This window comes from Lethenteron reissneri, chromosome 20 (genome assembly GCF_015708825.2).
Source record: "Lethenteron reissneri isolate LAM-NWPU_2019-01 chromosome 20, ASM1570882v1, whole genome shotgun sequence".
NCBI lineage: Eukaryota > Metazoa > Chordata > Hyperoartia > Petromyzontiformes > Petromyzontidae > Lethenteron > Lethenteron reissneri.
The window spans coordinates 12,922,664-12,945,756 of record NC_083798.1 but is presented as its reverse complement, the minus strand read 5'-3'; the positions used below and the strand labels follow the sequence as shown (position 1 = coordinate 12,945,756).

The window sequence follows — 23,093 nt, the reverse complement described above, 5'->3', positions numbered from 1 at the left end:
GTCTCACAGTGAGCTTGGTTTGGTTTGGTTTTGTTGACAAAGCCGACATTGACTTGTCAAATGTAAGCAAGGCTCTCCCCTTTGTAATTCAGTTTCAATATCATCATCATCGTCATCATCCACTGCTGCATGGAGGCCTCCCCAAGCTGTCAACATCTCTCCCTGAATCCTACGATGTAATAATCCATTGAGCCCCTGCACACAAACTGATTTCATCGCTCCATCTCCCCCGGTGGATGGACTATTATGCGCAATCCCTTTCTTGACAGTCATTCCATTGGTTCAGTTTAACTTCATCAATAATGTGAACTTTTAATTGAAATGCGTAAGTAATATTTCTAATTGAGTATTGCCTGGCTGTTGCTTTCAACCTGGCTGAACAGTTAGGTGGTAAATACCTTCACTTGACTGATGGTGGAGTTGATGAACCCTAATGTTTTAAGAAACTCTTCCATTTGCTCCATTTTCAGTTTTACACAATTTGACAGCAATTCTAACGTTTTTTTTGTTTTCATGTGTCGGCTCCAACTACCACAGGCAACAGATTCCCGATCGAGACAAGAAGAAGAACAAAAAGAAAGACCGATGGAGACGTGAACGGTCGCGAGAGTCCAAGCTCAATTGTGTGTTGCTGTGACGCACCACGCAAAGCGGAGAAGCGTTCCCGCGATTATTTATACAACACGACCAGGGGAGCGAGCAGCCGTCAAATAACCTCCCCCTCCTCCCCCCCAGCCTGCTGAGAAGAGCACGAGTGTCCAGCTCGTTGTGTCTGCACATAACAAATGAATGCTCAGGTATGCGAATCAAGTTATGCTTTTACGACGCCGGGCAGCGAAACACTTGTTGGTGAGATCACGACGATTTTTGTTGGCCTGCTCAGGACGGCCCCGTTTACAGCACGACTGCATGGCCACATTTGGCTTTCTCACCAGCGTCAGTGCAAAACCGCTTGGCTGCTGCTCAATAACTGTAAGCCTTCATCTCAAGGGAGGTCAAGTGGAATTTTTAATGATAATTACAAAAAATGTGCACAATTTTTGGCCCATAAATTACAGATGTATCAGCAAATGTCACTTTCCCTTAAATCACGTGTTTACCAAATGCCTCTGCACTTGGTGTTGTGAGAAGGCCTTCTTTTGATACATTAAGCCATGGTATCAATAGCAGAATGCTCTTTTGTACCCACAATAGTCAAACACGGCACAATAGCTGCCAAATGTTGGCATGATGAGATTAAAGTTTGTTCCCGTGGGAATCTGTGGAGAGGTTTCGATTCACCCAGTAAAACGGGCACATTGTTGAATTGCATGGGTCTGCTTGGTGTGTCTAAATTGTGAGGAAAAATACAAAAATGCGATTCAAGAATTCCCACACGCTTGGTTGTACGACACCTCCACAGAGCCCCATTGTACGTCGTTTGGACGAACAGACGCACTGTAGCGGTTTCAAGAACACGGCGGGTCGGACTCGTCTGCCGTGCGTTCTATGGCGAACTGCCTTTTCTAAACACTAACAAGATGATCCGTGTTTCTTACCTTGCCATACTTTTTTTTAAATAAAAATAAGAGTAACTATATGTCATACTCCGCAGCACAGCATGTTTATACGTAAACATTTGTGAAAGTATGATGTGCACATGACTGTTTTAAATGTCTAAATGTATATTGTGCAAACCTTCTTGTTATAGAATTTTATTATTTGTGTGCATTAGCAATTCGTTGACCGCATAGTGCATTTGCTGCTGAGATTATAATTGTAGTCGTGGTCGGCAAATCAACTGCTTGGCTTGCCTCGGATGAAAGTCCTGAACCGTGTGCCTGAGCTCAGTCAATGACATTTCAATACACGGAGCCTACGCCATTCACCCACTGTTTGAAGAGCTCCGCGTTTGTCGAAGAGGCTGATCGAATGCCGCTTGAGCCACGGTCACGAGCCGCCGAGTCTCTTCAGCCACCCGCATCTAATTTATCTCTGCCCAAGTGACCTTGGAGGTCACATAACCACAGCCACCACGGCTTGAGTTGGAACCTCACGGTCGCCGTGTCGCTGTGAAAATCTGCGTGGAAGTGACTTTATATGCCCCCTCCATAGGGCAGCAAAAGAGATGACAGACATGTTAACTGGAAGCAGTGATAGAAAAAAAAACCTCGGCCAAAGTGTCTTGGCCAGATGTGAGCACTTCTGTTAATGGATGATTCCATTTATGGAAAAGCTAGCTTTTGTTTATAACTGGTGCAGATAGCTTATGGATTAAAACACGGAAAGATTAACATTTCAATGAAGTGACCTAATAGACTGTATTGGCGTGTGTGTGTGTACTATTGGTGTGTGTGTGTACTTGTGGGGGAGTGGTAGTGTAACGGTGAGCGTGCTGCGCTACGAACCTGGCTACCCGAGTTCGATTCCCGCTCACGGCCAACATCAGTGACGGTTATCTGAACCGGGCCTTGGCCTTAAATGAGTACTTGGTGCGATGTCTAAACATCGCCACTGGGGAGACAAAGGCGGCTGGGCGTGGTGCTGGCCACCCACCCCCTCGTGTGTCGTTCTGGCCTTCATAGGTGCTCGCTAACAGCCCTTGCCCCAACAGTCTGTTAAGGCTATACGGGGAGTCTTTGTGTACTAAGAAAAGAATGCATTAATTAATGGAATATAATTATTCACATGATACATACGCAAATTTGTGCATGCGAGAATTGATTATTTGCAAATGAAATGCTAATGTTACAACGGAGTGAGCAAAACTGTACAAACAAGACAGAGAAAATGAGATCAACACAAATATTATAAATTCATTGTGAATAATAATTCATATTCTGAACGGAATCGCAACCCCAAATTGTAAAAAATTCATCGCATCATTGAGAGGTGAATATTTACTCGTGTATTGTATTCAGAGCATACATTCACAAATCAATATATTACGCACATGCCACGATGCACGTACGCATGTTCTGCTGATTAGTATGCAATGGTTAAATTACAAGCGAAGTGGGAGACGTCAATCTGCCTTATTAACGATTAGTTCCGTACTAATGGGTTCACCCTTCCATTATGAAGTTGATGTAATACCCCAAATCTGCATGTTCGCTCATTACCCTGAGGTTGGGCAGTTTAATCGAGAGATCAGTTTCACAATTGATTGTATAGACCATGCCTCAGTGTCAGAAACCTCAACACCAGCTCTCTTGTTAAATAACTGTGGGGTTGTATTCATCCTGTTAACATAAAAACACTTGACTCTCTACTTGGGATGAGTTTGGGTTTAAAATGTCAAAATTTCGGATCTTTTTTGATTTCCGGATAATTTACAAGCTACAATATACCATGTATTTGTGATAACAATAGTGAGGTTACCCGGATATCACATTGACACTACTTTTGAAGGGAAAATAATGGAGGTAACATGATATGTGATGTCATGTCCTGTGACATTCTTTCGGATCTAAGACAAAACACAATTTTAGATCTTCCGAAATTTCGTATCTAGGTTCAATTAAAAATTTTGTTTGGAATAATCTAACAATCTGCAACATTCCCCAAGGCTGTACTAACATGTCAGCCATTGTTACACCGCGTGGCTATGAATAAGTGGTTGTTTTTAAATTTTTTTTCTAAAATCCAATACAGTGTTAGTCGTGTTCAAGGTAAGTTTGTGTTGAGCTGTTAATTATTGTTATCGAGCAGCTCACATTTTCATCAACGTATGAGTTCAATTGCGCAACTCACAGGGATTTAACATTTCACCCCTGGAAATTCAACAGATTGTCCTGATGTCGGGCCACAATTCAAGAATCGATTTATTATTAACATTTCCTCTAGTGGCTGCAGGGGTCACGTGAACCCACTACAATATACATATTTTAAAAAAACAATGACTTACGCATACGTTTAGTTGCATGCATCGTGAGCTTAACAATCAATGTTAATCGATTATATATCATTTCGCCATGAGCATTTCATTCTAAAATAATGTTCTCAACAAATTTTGAGTTGTGAGCAGTTGTTATCCTGGCCGCTGGACGTGGCTTCACTGACCAGGAGGTACTAGTAGCTACTCGTCACGGTCGTGCCTCCTCGATGGCGCACAGTGGTGCCCGGTCCATAGGTGTCCTATTCACGTGCTTCCACTTGCCACGAGACGGCGTGGAAGATGAGGCCTAATACCCTCTGGAGCTCCCTCTAGTGGAGGACCTTTCGCCAATAGTGGTGTGAGCAATCAATTACTTGGCAGTTTTGCGCGTCTGGGAACAGCAATGGCATTTGCACCTCTTCTTCTTAGTCGTGTCTCCTGTCCAACCTAGATAGTCTTTTCCCAATATTCTGCACAGGCCACCGTTTTTGATGTTGGCATTTCCCAATCTTAAGGAGTGCATTGTGGTGCTGCAGGGCATCTCACGAGATGGTCTAAGGTTTGCTTCTCCTGACAAGCACATTGTTCGTTTGCGCAGAAGCCCCATTATTTCATGAGAGTTGCATCTGCCGAAACCCACCCTCAGTCTGTTTATGCTGCGCCATGTGAGCCATTTGGAATTGGAGCCAGATGCGAGCTCATCACTGGGGGTGATTCCTCATGTCACTTGTCTACACACACACATTATTTGGTGATACTGCGTTGGCAGTGGCGCACAAAGGAATAAAACATGTGACAGGTGATGCTCCGGGCAATGTCCCTTCTTGAAAGCACAAAAGGTGCCATTATGCTATCGCGTGCTATGAAGAAGAGCCATTGCCCAAAACGTCGCCTGCTATATATTTTCCTTTTATCGCACAAAGTACAGACATGTATTCGCTCTGCGACAGCCGTTGCTGCGAGCACCTCGTGTTGACATTGCGCCACGTTGCTGCTGGCCACACTTGTGCAATATAATCTCTGGCAACCAGAGGCTCCAATTCTAACTGGGAAGAGGAATTATCTCACTGCGCCTTTCTTCCGAAAAGCCTCCCAGTGAGCTGTACCAGCCAGCGGTGGCACAGCGAAAACCCATCGTGTGCAACTCCCCCCCCCCACCCTCTCCTGAGACCTATCAGCCACACATACTCTGGTAAATTTGAAAATACAGTGATGAATGTGGCTGATTGCTGTTCATTCCTCCATATCTGTCCACCCAGCAGTATAAATAAATGGACACACCACAGTTATTCAGTCGGCCGGGTAATTGGTCATCGTGGAAGACTAAGCCGCTATAATGTCTAGAGAGTGCCTGTAGAGCTTTCTCTAGTGGAGGCCCTTCTGCCATCAATGGCATCCGCAAGCACTCGCAGGGCTGCACCTTTACCACTATTTGTTATTTAAGTGAGTTTTAAAAAGCCACTATTGACAGCCATGCTGACCTTATTGTGACTGCCAGGACTCTAGCGAAAGATGTATTTTCTAAATGTCCCTTTTGATCGAGTGTGACTTTTGACTGCTTTGTAGTCTGATCACATCACAGGATGGGATATAATCTGAGTGTAGCCGCCCACGAGCGGGTCAAGTTTGCTCTGTTGTATTTGACTATTTAATTGTGGACGAATGTACGCAACTATATTTCTATAAGTAATTATCTGGCTATTTTAGGTCATCTTCTCTTCGTAAACCTTTGAATCAATTTCGAACTCATGCTTAAACCATACGTTTTGTATTCTCCCAATACTCAATAACACCTCCTATCCTGCTTTTCAAACTTGTCGAAGCTAGATACAAGCTATAGAGCTACGTTTTTCAATTAATAATATTTGCCTTCACAAATTTCAAATTCTCTCTACGTATTGTACTGCATAAACACATCCAAAAGCTACGAACATGACTAATTGTGTCGTTGATGAATGAGAAATGATGGGTTGTGCTTCCTATTCTTATCCCAGGACACTGCCCCTGGTGCAATGGTTATCACACTGGACTAGCCATCCAGAGGTCACCGGTTCTCTTTGATCTCTTGGAGTGACAGTTCAAACAATGGGCACATTTCTTAACCCCCCTCAACCTCTGTCCTCCCTACCGTTTATGTACTCTACTATAAATAGGAATGCCACATTTAATCAGCAGGTTACGTTTAGTGGGGTAAAGTGTGGATACTCCCACCACGACGTTTCGTTAGCATGTAAGAGTAGGAGGCCATCCTGTCAGCAGTGACATAAGCAAGCACTTTTAGAGCTCGACCTTTGCCTATTCTAACCCCAAGAAGGAGAAAATGCAATGGACAATACGATTTGGATCTAATGTGTATACTGTCGAAATGTTACCGCATCTCAAAGGTTATTCCTGGCTGATAACCCCATGGACAGAATTACAGGGTTGGTTTTATAGCCGCTTAACCAACTTCCACTTAACATTCTTAGGGATAAAATATATGTGTTTTTCTCATTACCAAGACTTCACAATTGCAAGTAGAACACACAGTGCATTACACACAATCTACTACTGCATTCTTACTGCTGCTATTCACATTAGGTGGACACCTGTGAAAACGAGCTTTGTCGCTCATTGGGTTCTTCCAGCTTAAATCGAATGTTTGTTTCTATAGGTGGTGGTGATGCCACCATCTTGAAAGTTTGTTGTTGGTGATCGTGTCCACAAGCATGTAATTTTTTTCGGGAAGTTTCCATGATCCATTAATTTACTCTCTTATATTTGATTCATTTAAGCAGCTGTATCCTACAATTTTCCTTTTCTGATACGTGTTTTTACTTGTTAATAAGAAAGCAGTGTTATTTTTCCCACTGTGTTTTAATGTACAGGATTTTAGGAAAGACGTAATTGCATTGACCTTGAATGACAGTTTAATCAAAGCGTTTGTGTTTGATTTGTACACATGCCACTCGATCACACATTGATCACAGCATGCAGATTGTTGTATTTTTTCGTGTTTCTTTACAGATTTAATTTCCACTTTCAAATTGTTAATGGAGCGTGTTTCACAACATTTAAAAAATATACACATTATTTCGGTAAAAAATACCATCCACGGTTATAAAATGATCAGTATTCTTAGGTTTTTTTCGGTAAAGTCACGTAGGTAAAACATTAAAATTAATAAAAGTATAATAAAACAAATAAAAAAATTCACGACATTTCGGAAGCAACACAAGCCTCCGTCTTCAGGTGGAACCGTCACAGCCACGACAGCTGTATCAAGTAAATGAGAGATTGCAGGAGCTACCACTCCGTTTATATAATGGTTGGAGAGGGGGGAAGGGCCAAGTACAGCACACTTTTTATTCATATGGTAAGGTGAGGCTTAAGAGGGTGAGCCTTTGTTATGGAGAGGTACGGTTTGTGACTCAACCTGTGAAAAGGAGAAAACAACTAAACATGGTAAACCTGTAATAGTTGTCTGTCAAATAAGATTGGCCAAATAAGTGTAGTTAAATCTTTTTTGCATGGTTTTTATTTTTTATTTTATTTTACTTTTATTAATTTTTATGTTTTACCTACGTGACTTTACCGAAAAAACCTAAGAATATGAATCCTTGCAGTCACGAAAGCTTCAAATCTAGAATTAAATGATCAGTATTCTGCCCACGAATGCATAAACGTCTATTCTGAATTAGTTTGGTTTCTCACGCCCATTTCCAGGTGAGAATCTTAGGGAATGAATGTACCTCAAGACGAAGCTTTACGCTGAGGAAAAAAAAAATCCAACTGTGTGGGTTGTGTTTGCAGTTGTGCTGCATAGCTCGGTGCGTTTTCGGGTTGTACCATCTGTTGTTAGGCATGCTATCTGACGTTTCGCCCCATGTGTTGGGAGCTTGTTCAGGTACATTTCTCTACACGTGCTGAGAGCCACTTCGAAAGCTGTTGCTCTCAGCAACGGGAATGAAACGTCAGATATGCCACACAACATACGGTACAGCCTGAAAATACATCGGAGGGTTAAAACTGTATTCTGTGTGTGATGCCTACCTGCTGATAGTGTAGTATCCAACAGTTTGTGTAGGAAGCTAAAAGCGCCTTCTCTGTGGAATTCATAACATTTTATGTTTTTACTGCTCAGCAGTTTGTCAGATTGTCAATTAGTCCTTTAAATGTTAATTTCCCCACTCATGCCCACCGTACTTGGAGTGAGCGTTTGCCTTGGCAGCATTATTGAGAGGTTAATGATGGCAGAGAGCCCTCGTTAACCCCCGGGGCATTTATACAGTGTGCCACACTGGCCTTGCCTTCAAGCCATAGCAAAGGTGTTTCACAAAGTGCAGAAAAGACCAAAAAATACAGCACATTTGTGCCATCCCCATAGCCAAAATAACTAGTACTGTGTGCGTTAGCTTTGATATATATTTGTAAAGATTGTTTTTGGAAGGGGGGAAGGGGTTGTCGGGCTCGAATAACGTTGACTCTGGCCCATCATGTATGTCACGTTTTACATCATACAATGCATATACATCCACATTGAATCAAACATTGAGGCTGCCTTTCCCGAGCATTGCTCTGTGCAGTTATTGCACGATGCATAAGTGATCATTTGAGCTGATGCTGCTGAACCACTAGAACCTCGCTGTGCTCACAGCACACATGGTGTGCACTCAGCAAAGTGTGATTAGCTCAACGACCCCGACAGACTCCCTCTGCACGAGTATCTATCAAATTGTTGACTCAGTGAGCGATGATGTTCAGTAATAACACCACAACTGCGTGATGAGTTGCCGCCTTAAGTTTAACTTGTGAGATCCATTGCATCGTGAGATCGCGAGAGATGTTGTCTGCTTGGGGGATGCCTTCGTCTTGCAGTATATAGATCTTGGCTGATGACGATGTGTGCCATTATGCTGGCTCTTGCTTTCATCCTGCATGTTGTGTCGTTTCTTGGATTTGTCATTAACTTCTCATTTGCAAGCATGACCACCATGCTTTGTACATTTTTCTTTGTGGGTAAATGTGCTTTTAACAACAACAATAACAATAAATAAAATATTTCCTATGTTATGCACTGCTTGTGAATTGTTTTTGTACGTTTGATGTACGGTAATAGTTTATGTATTGTCATGCCATACGATGTCAATAAAATAGACTAAATGTCTCACTGTAAACCTAATAATCTTGTTTCATGTCTCTTTTATTTATTTACATCTAAGCAACAGTGAACCATGAAAATAAATTAATTGCATAAATCACAAAATTCATATTAAATTTTTGGTCCTTTGGATACAATGTAAACACCTAATTACTCCATTGACTTGCTTTATCTCAATGGTCATTTACTTTTTTAGTAAAACATTTCTAGGCTTTTATGATTCGACCCTTGGTAATGATTGTTTTAGTGACGTGACGTCCAAGTCACGTGTTGTCCAAGTCCAGTTATGTTTCTTTGTAATGCCAAGCATGAAGCTGCTTCTTTAGACACTTTTCAACTTTTCTCAATCTTCTTGGTCATTGTCCATGTCTCTAATCCATGTTATGGCATATAATATGCATTACCACGTGACATTTTCCAAAAACACTCCCCACCTCCTCTGATGAAGCCCCACTTTATTTTCTCACTTGGATCCTGGTCTGTCTTCAACAACTGCCCTCCACGTGTACAGTAGATACTTCTGATATGTATTCCAGTTGTGTCCCACCTCCAAACATCTTCAATTGTTTATGGAACCTTTTCCACATGACTCTTGTCTTGCACACATGTATCTTGATCCCGACATTATTATATTCCTCGGACATTTCCTGCAGTTGATTTCCTTTTGGATGGTAATGTAAACTTTTTTAAATCCAACACTGTCTTTAAATTATCAATGTGAATAGGTGGACGAATGCTTTGTGCATTGTTCTTGCTTGGAAGGAACTTTGTAAAACCCATACCAGACCACTAGGTCGTAGCTACAGCGACAACAATGAGAATGCGGTTCATTTAAACGTTTTAAACAACGCATATATTTAATAAATTAAACAAAGTATTGAAGTCCTTTTCTTTTGAGGAAAGGGAACGGGTGGAGGCTAGGGGATTAAGTAACAGAGTGGAAGAAACGGAACCAAACCAAATGTGAGGTGCAGAACAATGTCAGCAGATATAAATAACATTGTCTAGGGCAGTGGTTCCCAGTCTGTGGTCTCCGGAACACTGATAGACTACAAAGCCATAGGAAGTTGTCCGCCTGTTGCAGATATTTTGGATTTTAATTTCACGAAACAACATGTGTTCTGCTGCCAATTGCACAACATTTAACCGCAATTTTCGAGTAATCAGCCATAATCAACTGCTGGAAGAAGGCCTTTCCAATCTGCCACAACACCTTTGGTGACCTCGTGATGCAGAAATCCATCCTGCACCTGCACATGAACTGATGTCGTCACTCCATCTTGTTCGGGGGGACGTCCTCTCATATGCGTTCTATTCACTGATTAATCGAGAGAGTGAATGGCGACGAATCTTAAAACATCGGGAACAGATGAGAACTTGGATTAGCACACAGGACAGAATGTACACGTAAAGCCTTTTGAGTCAGTCCACTGCTGAATGAGGGCCTCCCGACGCCATGCAGGTTTGTAGGGGTTATTTGACCATGCTTCACCACACTGGTCAATGCGGATTTGAAGCTTTCGTGACTGCAAGGATTCATACTCTTTGTTTTTTTCGGTAAAGTCACGTAGGTTAAAAAAGAAAACAAATAAATTAAATCACGACGTTTCGGAGGCAACACAAGCTTCCGTCTTCAGGTGAAACCGTGACAGCAAAATTGCTAGATTCAAATTGATCAATCATTGGAAAGATGAATTAACCAAGTTAAACTTTAGTTACTGTGCAGTTTACTGATAGACAGCCAGTTTAGATGTATCTTCTTAAACATATCCATATCACCAGTCTGTTACCCCCAGCTCCACGCACCACCATCAACATCACCACACGTTGCTTATCATGTTTAGCTTCTTTTTTACTTTAGTTACCTGCTTTGAATTTTACCCACCCAGCAGCATCACAAAAGGCGGCTTAATCCTAGCTTGCTTATCTACTTCTGCCATCTACATTACAAAGGCTTAGTTCCAGCAGCAGTACTGACCATCTCACAACTACTCCTCTCCCGCAGCCCATCCTGGCTCCTCCTCCCTTAACCAGTCTTCAGGTGAAACCGTCACAGCAAAATGTCTGTATCAAGTGAAGAGAAGTCCCAAGAGGCACAACCTTATATACTGGCTAAGGGGGGAGGAGCCAGGATGGGCCACGGGAGGGGAGGAGTTTTGAGATGGTCAGTACTGCTGCTGGAACTGAGCCTTTGTAATGTAGATGGCAGAAGTAGATAAGCCAGCTAGGATTAAGCCTCATTTTGTTATGCTCTTGAGTGGGTAAAATTCAAAGCAGGTAACTAAAGTAAAAAAGAAGCTAAACATGATAAGCAACGTGTGGTGATGTTGAAGGTGGTGCGTGGCGCTGGGGTTAACAGACTGGTAATATGGATATGTTTAAGAAGATACATCTAAACTGGCTGTCTATCAGTAAACTGCACGGTAACTAAAGTTTAACTTGGTTAATTAAATCTTTCCAATGATTGCTCAATCTGAATCCAGCAATTTTCATGTGTTGCCTCCGAAACGTCGTGATTTAATTTTATTATTTTATTATTTCCATTCTACGTGACTTTACCGAAAGAACCAAGAAGGAGTATATGGTCAATGCAGGTTGGTGGAGATGGCAGAGAATAGACGTGATAGTAAAGAAAACCCAGTGCTGCCCTCTACTCCCAGCGAAGCCCCACTGCCTATATCACCTGGGATGCAGGATAGTAACCCATCACAACACTATCCAGGCTCAATATCTGCTTCACAGTGATTATAAGTTACTCAGATTAAACTGTACATGAGTAAATGTTCAGTGTTTTAAAGTTGTCAATATGTAAAAGTGTAACTCGTTATTTACGGTTCATTCAGTGTGAATTCGATGTGTTATGTATTGCATGTGCATGCGATTGTCTAATTAACAAACTGTGTAGACTGTTACTAATCATTGCTTACTTTACACCAATACACGATACTACTACTACTACAGACATGTTAAGAAAATTAAAACGTAGCGACCATTGATATTGATTTGCAATCTATAAACACGTTAATCGAATGTTGCGCTTAAGGTTATATTCATTAATGTCCCATCACAAATAACTCTCATTACAGTTATTTTGCTGTGCCTTTTTACACCTGATGAAGGAAGCTTGTGTTGCCTCCGAAACGTCGTGATTTATTATTTTATTTCTATTATTATTTCTATAATTTTTATAATACATTTTATTAGTTTTTTATTTTTACCTACGTGACTTTACCGAAAAAACCTAAGAGTATGAATCCTTGCAGTCACGAAAGCTTCAAATCTAGAATTATATTCATTAAACCCACTAAATTGGCAACAAATAACCGATCTTGCCCACGACTGATACTAACGACCTGATCAGTCCCTCCAGAAAAACGCGGAGTTTTTTGGTGATTGTTGCGGGCAAAAATCGTTGATTATGCGGCACGTTTTCTTAAAAAATGCGATGGAATATGCGGGATATTTATGCAATTTTATGCGATTAAATTGCGGAACTTGCAAAAATTGCGGGAACTTGCAAAAACTGCGGTTTGATGAAAAAGAGAAAAAAAAGTGATTCCCCCAACACCCTATTCACTCGGCTACTACTTTAATGTAAAGAGTCATTTCTTATTACTTCCTATGATAAGCAAGCATACTACATCACAGAAAGTGCTGGGAATATTTAAGTTCTCATCTTGTTTAATTTCAGACCTTAACAAACAGATGGCTCAAACTTACAAAACATTGAGTCGAACAAGTTCTGTAGCTTTACAAAATGAATATGCTACAACTTCTGTAAAAATGAATAAATAAAATATTAAAAAATAAAATGTGTGCTTCCTGTTTTACAGAGGTAGCTATACAAAACAGACATCTTCTGTTAAAATAAGTGTTTTCAGTGCACAGTAACGTAAGCAATACAGTAACAGTAAAGTCTTACAGTAATGTAAATTTACATACTACTAACAAAAAAGTGCAATCTTACAACTGTAAAGTTGCATAAACTCCTGAATAAAACTAACTACGTAGCCTCTAACACTTCATAACGTTCCCATGGCAACAGGGAAATGGCTGCGCTTGTGTGAAGTAAACGCAACATTTTTCAACTTTCTGCTAAGATATACTGTGACTTTTTGCAACGAAAATGCGGGGATTATGAAATCATGCAAGCCCGCATATTTTGCGCACGGAAATCTGCAATTTATGCGGCGAAAGTGCGGCGTATTTGAAAAAACGCGCCCCCCGCATAAATATGCGGACTTTGGCTGATTTTGCGTGGAATCTTGCGATCGCATAATCGCGTTTTTCTGGAGGGACTGACTGATATTCAATGGGACAATTCCCCAAAGGTGCCCTGGGACACTTCATCTGACTGAGATGTCCACAGAGTTGAAGCAGCTCACAGAATTGGAGGAGTGGAGTCCACGCGCGTCCTGCAGGGGGCGACGTGACACCAGCTCTGACGTCCTCCATGGGTGACGTTTCGCGCTCATCCCCTGGCGCAGGGAAGCAGCAAATGTGACGCTGCTGGTCCGTCCATTCGCTTAAGATTGCGGTGGAATTGTAGCTGTAGCTGCTGGAATCACATGAACTGCATTGCATATCGGTAGAGCTGATGTTGGGCCATTGCATTCAAGTCATTATGCATGCTTGCGGCCCCCCTTTTAAATGCCAATCCACTCCTAGATGAGACCCACCTTCCCCCCACTCCCACGCCGAAAGTCGTGGGGGTTATTTGACCATACTTCACCACGCTGGTCTGCAATGCATGTTGTGAAGGCGAGGAGCATAGAGGTGCAGTCCAACGATGATGGATTTTGCCCAAATTGCCACGTGCTGAGTCCAGATGAGGTCCGCAGTGGCCTATAGCACCTGTCATGCACGTTGGTTGACCCATCCAAGCACTGTCCACGTGCTTAGCTTCCATTTAGATTATTTAGAATATTTGGCTGCTATACATTTCAACATGGTAAGCCACTTCGTTGAGCTATCATTTGTGGTCAAGTTCTGAAAAATAAATTATGTGTCTCAGTCTGACTTACCTGGTCAAATAAAATAAAAAGTTTTGATAAAATGTGTCTACTCATTTGCTCACCTGTTCTATATTTTGCACTCCTATCGTTTTTATGTTATTGTGTTGTTGTAACTTTGTGACACGCCCCTACTGAACATCTGTGAACAAGCTTCATAGCTCATCGGATTTCTCCAGAATAAATAAAGATTCTGATTTGGTCGTGGGTGATGGGACCGGGATCTTACGGATGCGGGGATTTCTGATGGGATGGGATAGTGCTTACGTTATATATCATCATCATCATCAATGATAACAGGGTTATTATTTCTTATGCATCATCATCATGTGCGTGGTATATGGTCTATCCACTGGTGGATGACAGGATAAACTTTTATTATGCATCAGCATCAATATGTCTGTGCCAGGATCTATGACATAAATGTTTGCTGTGCAGCATCATCATGTGCGTGTGTGCCATGTACTACCCACTGCTGGATGACAGGATTCATGTTTACTTTGTATCATCATCATCATGTGTGTATATCTGCCATGTACTATCCACTGCTGGATGAGATGAATGTTTAGTTTGTAACATCATCATCGTGTGTGCCATGTTCTGTCCACTGCTGGGTGACACGATGTTTACTATACATCATCATCATGATGATCATGTGTGTGCTTGTGTGTGTTTACTTTGTATCATCATCATGTGTGTATATCTGCCATGTACTATCCACTGCTGGATGAGATGAATGTTTAGTTTGTATCATCATCATCATCGTGTGTGCCATGTTCTGTCCACTGCTGGGTGACACGATGTTTACTATACATCATCATCATGATCATGTGTGTGCTTGTGTGTGTTTACTTTGTATCATCATCATGTGTGTATATCTGCCATGTACTATACACTGCTGGATGAGATGAATGTTTAGTTTGTATCATCATCATCATCGTGTGTGCCATGTTCTGTCCACTGCTGGGTGACACGATGTTTACTATACATCATCATCATGATCATGTGTGTGCTTGTGTGTGTTTACTTTGTATCATCATCATGTGTGTATATCTGCCATGTACTATACACTGCTGGATGAGATGAATGTTTAGTTTGTATCATCATCATCATCGTGTGTGCCATGTTCTGTCCACTGCTGGGTGACACGATGTTTACTATACATCATCATCATGATCATGTGTGTGCTTGTGTGTGTTTACTTTGTATCATCATCATGTGTGTATATCTGCCATGTACTATACACTGCTGGATGAGATGAATGTTTAGTTTGTATCATCATCGTGTGTGCGATGTTCTGTCCACTGCTGGGTGACACGATGTTTACTATACATGATCATCATGATGACCATGTGTGTGCTGGTGTGTGTTTACTTTGCTGTGCCAATGTTTGGGTCTCACCCACGTGGGAGCAGCCCCCACGTGCTGCTCCTGCTGCTGCCCCCCCCCCCCCCCCGCTGCTGCTGCGTTGTTCAACGCTGGGCGAGGGCAGCGCGAATTTAAATGTGTTTTTTTTTTATCAGAAGGATGAAGCAGACCGAGGAGGAAGGTTAAGTTGCATAACGACGAGCGAGGAGGTACGAGGAAGAAACGCCGATTAAAAACAACATTAAAGGGAGCGGAATAAGAAGATGACGATGATGATGATACCTGGGGACGAGACGTGAGACGCGAGGAAGATGAAAATAACAAATTGCTTGATACGCGGTGGTGGTGATGCTGATGAAGATGAATACAAGTTAACATAAAGTATCAGTGAGCAGCAGCAGCAGGAGGAGGAGCAGCAGGAGGAGGAGGAGGAAGAGTGAGAAGAAATATAAAAATAAAGTCGCCGTTGTCGTCACGTCGCGCCATGTTGGTGCTGCCGCCTGCAGCAGGCGTCGCAACTCAACAACCTCCTCCTCGTCTCCTCCTCCTTCATCACCACCATCACCATCATCACCACAGCCCTCTCCTCCTCCTCGTCACAGCCTCCGTCTCCACTTGGTGGTGATAATCTGCAGCTCTCCCCTCGTCGCCTGCTCAGCGGCGATGCCGGCGGGGAGGAGGAGGAGGCGGAGGGCGGCCGACGACGACGCCGCTGCCGCCCTCAGATGAGCGGAGCCCGAGGGGAGGAGAGAGAGCGGTGAGGTGAGAGACAACAACAACAACATCAACAACAACACAACATCAACATCATCACAACAACAACATCATCACGTCTTCATGTCTACCACACAACATCATAAACATCATCATCAACAGCACAACATCAACAACATCATCACGTCTTCATGTCTACCACTCAACAACAACAACAACATCATCACGTCTTCATGTCTACCACTCAACAACAACATCAACAACACAACATCAACAACAACATCACGTCTTCATGTCTACCACACATCATCATCATCAACACAACATCAACAACATCATCACGTCTTCATGTCTACCACACATCATCAACAACATCATCACAACATCAACAACACCATCACGTCTTCATGTATACCACACAACATCAACAACATCATCATCACAACATCAACAACATCATCACGTCTTCATGTCTACCACACAACATCAACAACAACATCATCACAACAACAACAACAGCATCAACAACAACATCATCATCACGTCTTCATGTCTACCACACAACATCAACAACAACACAACAACATAAACAACATCATCACGTCTTCATGTCTACCACACAACATCAACAACAACACAACAACATAAACAACATCATCGCGTCTTCATGTCTACCACACATCTCCATACATCATCATCATCATCTCTGCTACGCGTCAACGTCGCATCTTCATCTCTACCGCACATCACGATCACATCATAGCCATCAACAACATCACATCGTCTCATCCATCCATACATCATCATCATCAACATCTTTAACCACGCATCATCATCATCATCATCTATTAATCATCATCATCGCATGTTCATCTCTACCATCACATCGTATCCAGACACCGTCTCTACCACACATCACAACCATCTTCATGTCCACCGCACATCACCATCACATCATCTACACACATCGTCTCTACCAGACATCATCATCATCACAGTATTAATCTTTAACACACATCATCATTGCACATCACAGTCGTCTTATCAGTACACCAGCGGCCCCCCGTGCATCACGATCAGCATTCAAATTCTATAATCGTGAATCTCATCAACCCCACCACGCATCACTGTACCATCATAATCATCAGCACCCCCCACGCATCTTGATCATCATCATCATCGATAGGTATCATCATCAGCAGGACCCCCCACGCATCTTGATCATCATCATCGATAGGTATCATCATCATCCATAGGTATCATCAGCAGCAGCACCCCCCACGCATCTTGATCATCATCATCTTCATCCATATGTATCATCATCCATAGGTATCAACATCATCATCCATAGGTATCATCATCCATAGGTATCATCATCCATAGGTATCATCATCCATATGTATCATCATCATCCATAGGTATCATCATCCATATGTATCAACATCATCATCCATAGGTATCATCATCCATAGGTATCATCATCCATATGTATCATCCATAGGTATCATCATCCATAGGTATCAACATCATCATCCATAGGTATCATCATCCATAGGTATCATCATCCATATGTATCATCATCCATAGGTATCATCATCCATAGGTATCAACATCATCATCCATAGGTATCATCATCATCCATAGGTATCATCCATATGTATCATCATCCATAGGTATCATCATCCATAGGTATCAACATCATCATCCATAGGTACCATCATCATCCATAGGTATCATCATCCATATGTATCATCATCCATAGGTATCATCATCCATAGGTATCAACATCATCATCCATAGGTATCATCATCATCATTTTGGGTCAGCTAATCACCATCCGCACCTCCGATTAGTACGATTGGCTAAGTACGGTACATGCATGTTTTCATCATCATCATCTATATTTGAAGCTTTCGTGACTGCAAGGATTCATACTCTTAGGTTCTTTCGGTAAAGTCACGTAGGGAATTTTTTTTATAACATAATAATAATATAATAAATGTAAATAACTACATTTAGTTATTTTCATCATCCATAGGTATCATCCATATGTATCAACATCCATAAGGTATCATCATCATCCATAGGTATCAACATCCATAGGTATCAACATCATCATTTATAGGTATCATCATCATCCATATGTATCATCATCCATAAGGTATCATCATCATCCATAGGTATCATCATCATCCATATGTAAATATAAATAACTACATTCAGTTATTTTCATTTATATAATAAAATGTTATTTTCATTAAAATAAAATAATAATAAATGAGAATAACTACATTTAGTTATTTTCATTTATAAAAATATTAATAAATGTTATTTTCATAAAAAATAAAATAATAATAGATGAAAATAACTAAATTTAGTTATTTCTAAATAATAATAAATAAAAATAAATAAATTTAGTTATTTTCATTTATAAAATAATAATAAATGTTATTTTATATAAAATAATATAATAATAAATGAAAATAACTGAATTTAGTTATTTTCATTTATTATTATTTTATAAAATAATTTATTTGTATAAAATAAAATAATAAATGAAAATAACTAAATTTAGTTATTTTCATTTACTATTTTATTTTATTATTATTTTAACCTACGTGACTTTACCGAAAGAACCTAAGAGTATCATCATCATCGTCCCCACGTGTCCTAATGAACGCTACAGGCATTAACCTCATCACCACCACCGTCGCAATTATTCCACTCTACATCACAGCGCATGCCATCAAGTATCGTTAAAATCAACATCATCAGCACACAAGACGTTTGCATTATTCACATGCAATCACATCGTCATCATCTCACGTGTCACGTCATCGCCACGCATTGCACGTTTTTTTTGTTACAATATGCACGACATTGCGTTGCCTTTTTGTTAAATTCAACACAAACTCTTTAAAATGTGTGAGCGCTCAGACATAAACATACATGTCAATAATTGTTATAGCAGTGAGTAGGTGGCCTAACATGTACATCATTGTCTACAAGTGTCACATCATCAACTTCATCATCAACCCCATGAATGACAGTCCTGCAATGTAATCCTCACACTATTGCACGTGTTCATCCACAATACCAGCGGTCACATCATCGCCAACATTTCTGTCGTTCATATCATTTCCACGCACCACCATCATCAACATCCAGAAGTATCACATCACCCTACACAATTTCAACTCATCACATCATCATCATCTCCACGCAACGGGATATCCCCTCGTCTCTGATCGTCATCTCTATTCATCACATCACCATCATCATTATCATCCTCTTCATCCCGACTCATCATCATCTCCACTCATCGCCACCCTCCTTTCCACGTATCGTGATACCATCCCCTCGTGTCATCATCAATGCGCATCACATCATTGTCATATGCACGTGGTAATGATGATGTTGATATTGACGATGATGTTGATATTGATAATGATGTTGATATTGATGATGATGTTGATATTGATGGTGATGTTGATATTGATGGTGATATTGATGGTGATATTGATGGTGATATCTTCTCGTTGTCCTCACCACGTCTAAATATAAACAGTGGTGGCAATATAAACAGTGGTGGCATCCCTGTACAGGTTGGGGCCACCACTACCATCCCTGCAGTGCCCCTTCCATCTCTTGGGGAGGCCTTCATCCAGCAGTGGAATAATCATGGCTCACGATGATGATGATGATAACAGCGCTCGGATTGCATTGCGTTGCAGGTTATATATTTTCATCACATGCGTTATATCGCATGTGCTGGGCCCTGTGGCCTGGGGTGGTGGTGTGATATTCGGGGGGGCCTTCCCCGGGCTTCTCGACTTTCAATTTGCTCCACTGTATTTGTTTACTTCTTCATCACTGTGCCCACTGTATTTGTTTACTTCTTTGCCACTGTGCCCACTGTATTTGTTTATCTCTTCACTGTGCTCACTGTATTTGTTTACTTTGCCACTGTGCCCACTGTATTTGTTTACTTATTCATCACTGTGCCCACTGTATTTGTTTACTAATTCGCCACTGTGCCCACTGTATTTGTTTACTTCTTTGCCACTGTGCCCACTGTATTTGTTTACTTCTTTGCCACTGTGCCCACTGTATTTGTTTACTAATTCGCCACTGCTCACTGTATTTGTTTACTTTGCCACTGTGCCCACTGTATTTGTTTACTAATTCGCCACTGTGCTCACTGTATTTGTTTACTTCTTTGCCACTGTGCCCACTGTATTTATTTATCTCTTCACTGTGCCCACTGTATTTGTTTACTTATTCATCACTGTGTCTACTGTATTTGTTTACTTATTCGCCACTGTGCTCACTGTATTTGTTTACTTATTTGCCAGTTCCTACTGTATTTGTTTTATCTCTTCACTGTGCCCACTGTATGTGTTTACTTCTTTGCCACTGTGCCCACTGTATTTGTTTATCTCTTCACTGTGCCCACTGTATTTGTTTACTTATTCGCTACTGTGCCCACGTTGTTCATCATCGTCCATCGTCCGCAGCCACGGCGCCCTTTGAATGGCTCCCAACACCACTCCGTGTTGTTATTCCTGTTATCTGCGTTGTGTCTAAGGCTAATTTCGTCACAGCCAGTTGCTATTTTTTGTTGTTTTGTGGTTTGTTGGGTCTCCCGTGTGTGTGTGTTTTTGCTTTATCTAAGTCGGGTGATGTTATTTGTGTAGCATCGGAGGTTGGTTGTGTGTTGTGTGTGTGAGTTGGTTTTGCTTTTGTGGTTGTATCAGAAGTTTGATGTCATTTGTGTTGTCTGAGGTTGGTACATCTTGGTTTTGTTCCGTGCCCCGTACAATAGTTATGTTGTGGTTGTTTGTGTTGTAGGTTGTGTGTGCGAGTTAAAGTCTTTCTCTTTGCTAGGGTTGCTGTGTTTGTACTCTCCAAAGGTTGTGTTTTGTTTTTACAGATGTGCTTGTTGTACCACCGGTTTGTGTTATGCTGTAAACTTGTTGTGTTCATGGTGGCACTGTATTTCCTTGTGTTTTTGTTCATGGTATTGTATATTTGGGTTGTGTTATACCCGTGTTGCTGCTTGTGCTCATCAGACAGCGATGATGTCTTTGTGTAGTTGTGGTTCTGTTCCCCACTGTGCTTCTTAGGGTTGAGTTGTTGCGTTCTGTATATGTTCAACTTATATCTCACGGAATTGTCTTGTGTTCACGTTTGTTCTGTGCATTTGTCACGCTTGTGATGCTGTTCGTGTCGCGCTAATTTTGATACCGTATTTATATTTTTGCTTGTGGAGGTTAATACTTTAAATGTTGCTGTTTGTCGTTTGTGTGTGTGTGAACTGGTCATTGTTATATACTGCACCATACATGGAGGTTTATTTTTAATTGAGCCTTTAGATTTATATGTACTGTCCAGTCTCCACGTGGGGATGGATTGAGTTTGCTTGGCTGCCAATGGCCCCTTTGTCACAGCTAATTGTGTTAAACACCCACAGGACTAAGACAGTCATGGGCCCCCTGAAGTAAAATGTTCGTGAAAAGAGGATATGCAAATAGCATACAAACAAGTGTTGAGGGTGACTGACGCCACTTTCAACTTCTTATGTTATTGATCAGTGTTATAAGTTCTAAGAAGTTTTTATTTTGTATTTAACCCCCCAGATCTTCCACTGTTCCATTCATCATAAGACATGATGTGTGCTCTAAGGGCTTCTAAGCAAACTCGCCCAATTGTAAAAAAGCGATTGTACACCACAGCCAACGCAAGTTAATGCAATTAATCTTCAATGACTAAGCAGCATGATGACTCTGACCTCAGGCTTATGGAGTTGAACTGGGCGATTCACATTTTCTGCACGCTTTGTGTAAGCAAATGCACTTACAGTGCATTCTTGAGAGAAAATAAAGGATTCCTCCCATGACCAGTTTGTCTTAAGATAGCCTCTGTAGAGCTCCATGGGATATGGCATTTTACTAGATAATGTATTCACATGTAGACTACAAACACTAAAGTGGATCAGGGTTGTATACCATGCAACAATGCGTTTTACACTTTAGCATCAGTATTTGGTAGCGTTAAGCCGTGCCATTATGCAATCCGTATCTAGAAGTTGGTTCTTTCATACATTGTGTGCAATGGAATAGCTGCATTGAAAAGTGTGTAGAGTATATTTTGCCTGTGAAATGTGTGCACTTCTAAAGCAGTGTAGTAGTAAGAGGGGATACGTTAAAATGTGCAGGTCTAGTAATTATATGATAAACATTATTCTCTAGTTATTCGCGAACTTTGCTATCCACGAGTTTGGCTATCCGTGAATTGCATCTTGAACTCTACACGACTGCGAGAGAGAGATAAAGTGATGAGAGATAAAGTGATGAGATGTATGTCTGGTGAACTTCTTTCGCACCGTACTAGCCAAACGTGTTAATTGGAAGCGAGAGTGCTAATCAGATGAGAATGTGGTAGGAGAAACTGATGAGATAAAGTGATGAGAGCTATTATTATGATAATGTTGACGTATTTAACAGCATATTTACGTATTTATTTAAGGTAATTCATTAACGTGATAGGTTTTCGTATGCCAATATCTTTACTGTATCCGCGAAATTTGCTATTCACGACCATCTCCGGAAGGTAGCCCTCGCGAATAACGAGGGCACACAATACCACAAATGTGTCCATCGTGCTTTCTAGCTATGTAATGTCCAAGTTCATGCTATTATGCTTTGGTGTTGTATCTGCTCATGTGGTTTAGTAGGCTGCTGCCAAGCAGCGTGGCTACTTATTGCATCACATCACTACAGTATTGATGGGTTGCCTTGGGTGGAAAGGCACGTGTTTGTGAGGCTGCATTCAGAATTTAATGTGCCAAGCAATTGCGGATATTTAAAAGCATAATGGACTGTAGAGTTTGAGTTTTAAATCATTAACGTTCCTAATTACATCGTTGTAGAGTGTGTTCAAGGGAACAACTTTGTATGCCTCATATGTTTCGAGTCGTTTTCGAAGGCTTAGCACTACACTA

At 41.2% G+C, this 23,093-nt stretch overlaps 2 protein-coding genes across 3 annotated transcripts in view; both read left to right on the top strand.

The window, feature by feature from the left end:
- The window catches only part of LOC133344793 (ras-related protein M-Ras-like), a 33,141-nt gene extending 24,127 nt beyond the window's left edge, over window positions 1-9,014 (top strand). Inside the window, exon 8 of the mRNA XM_061554968.1 lies at window positions 538-9,014. Within this exon, the coding sequence (XP_061410952.1) occupies window positions 538-637 (100 nt within the window). The 3' untranslated portion in view covers window positions 638-9,014. The remainder of the gene's footprint in view (window positions 1-537) is intronic.
- A 6,504-nt stretch (window positions 9,015-15,518) lies between these two features.
- The window catches only part of PTPN4 (protein tyrosine phosphatase non-receptor type 4), a 60,621-nt gene continuing 53,046 nt past the window's right edge, over window positions 15,519-23,093 (top strand). The window contains exon 1 of one of the 2 annotated variants that reach the window (XM_061554967.1): window positions 15,519-16,138. The gene's annotated coding sequence lies outside the window, so the exon portion shown is untranslated. The remainder of the gene's footprint in view (window positions 16,139-23,093) is intronic. The other variant, XM_061554966.1, reaches the window with a different exon arrangement.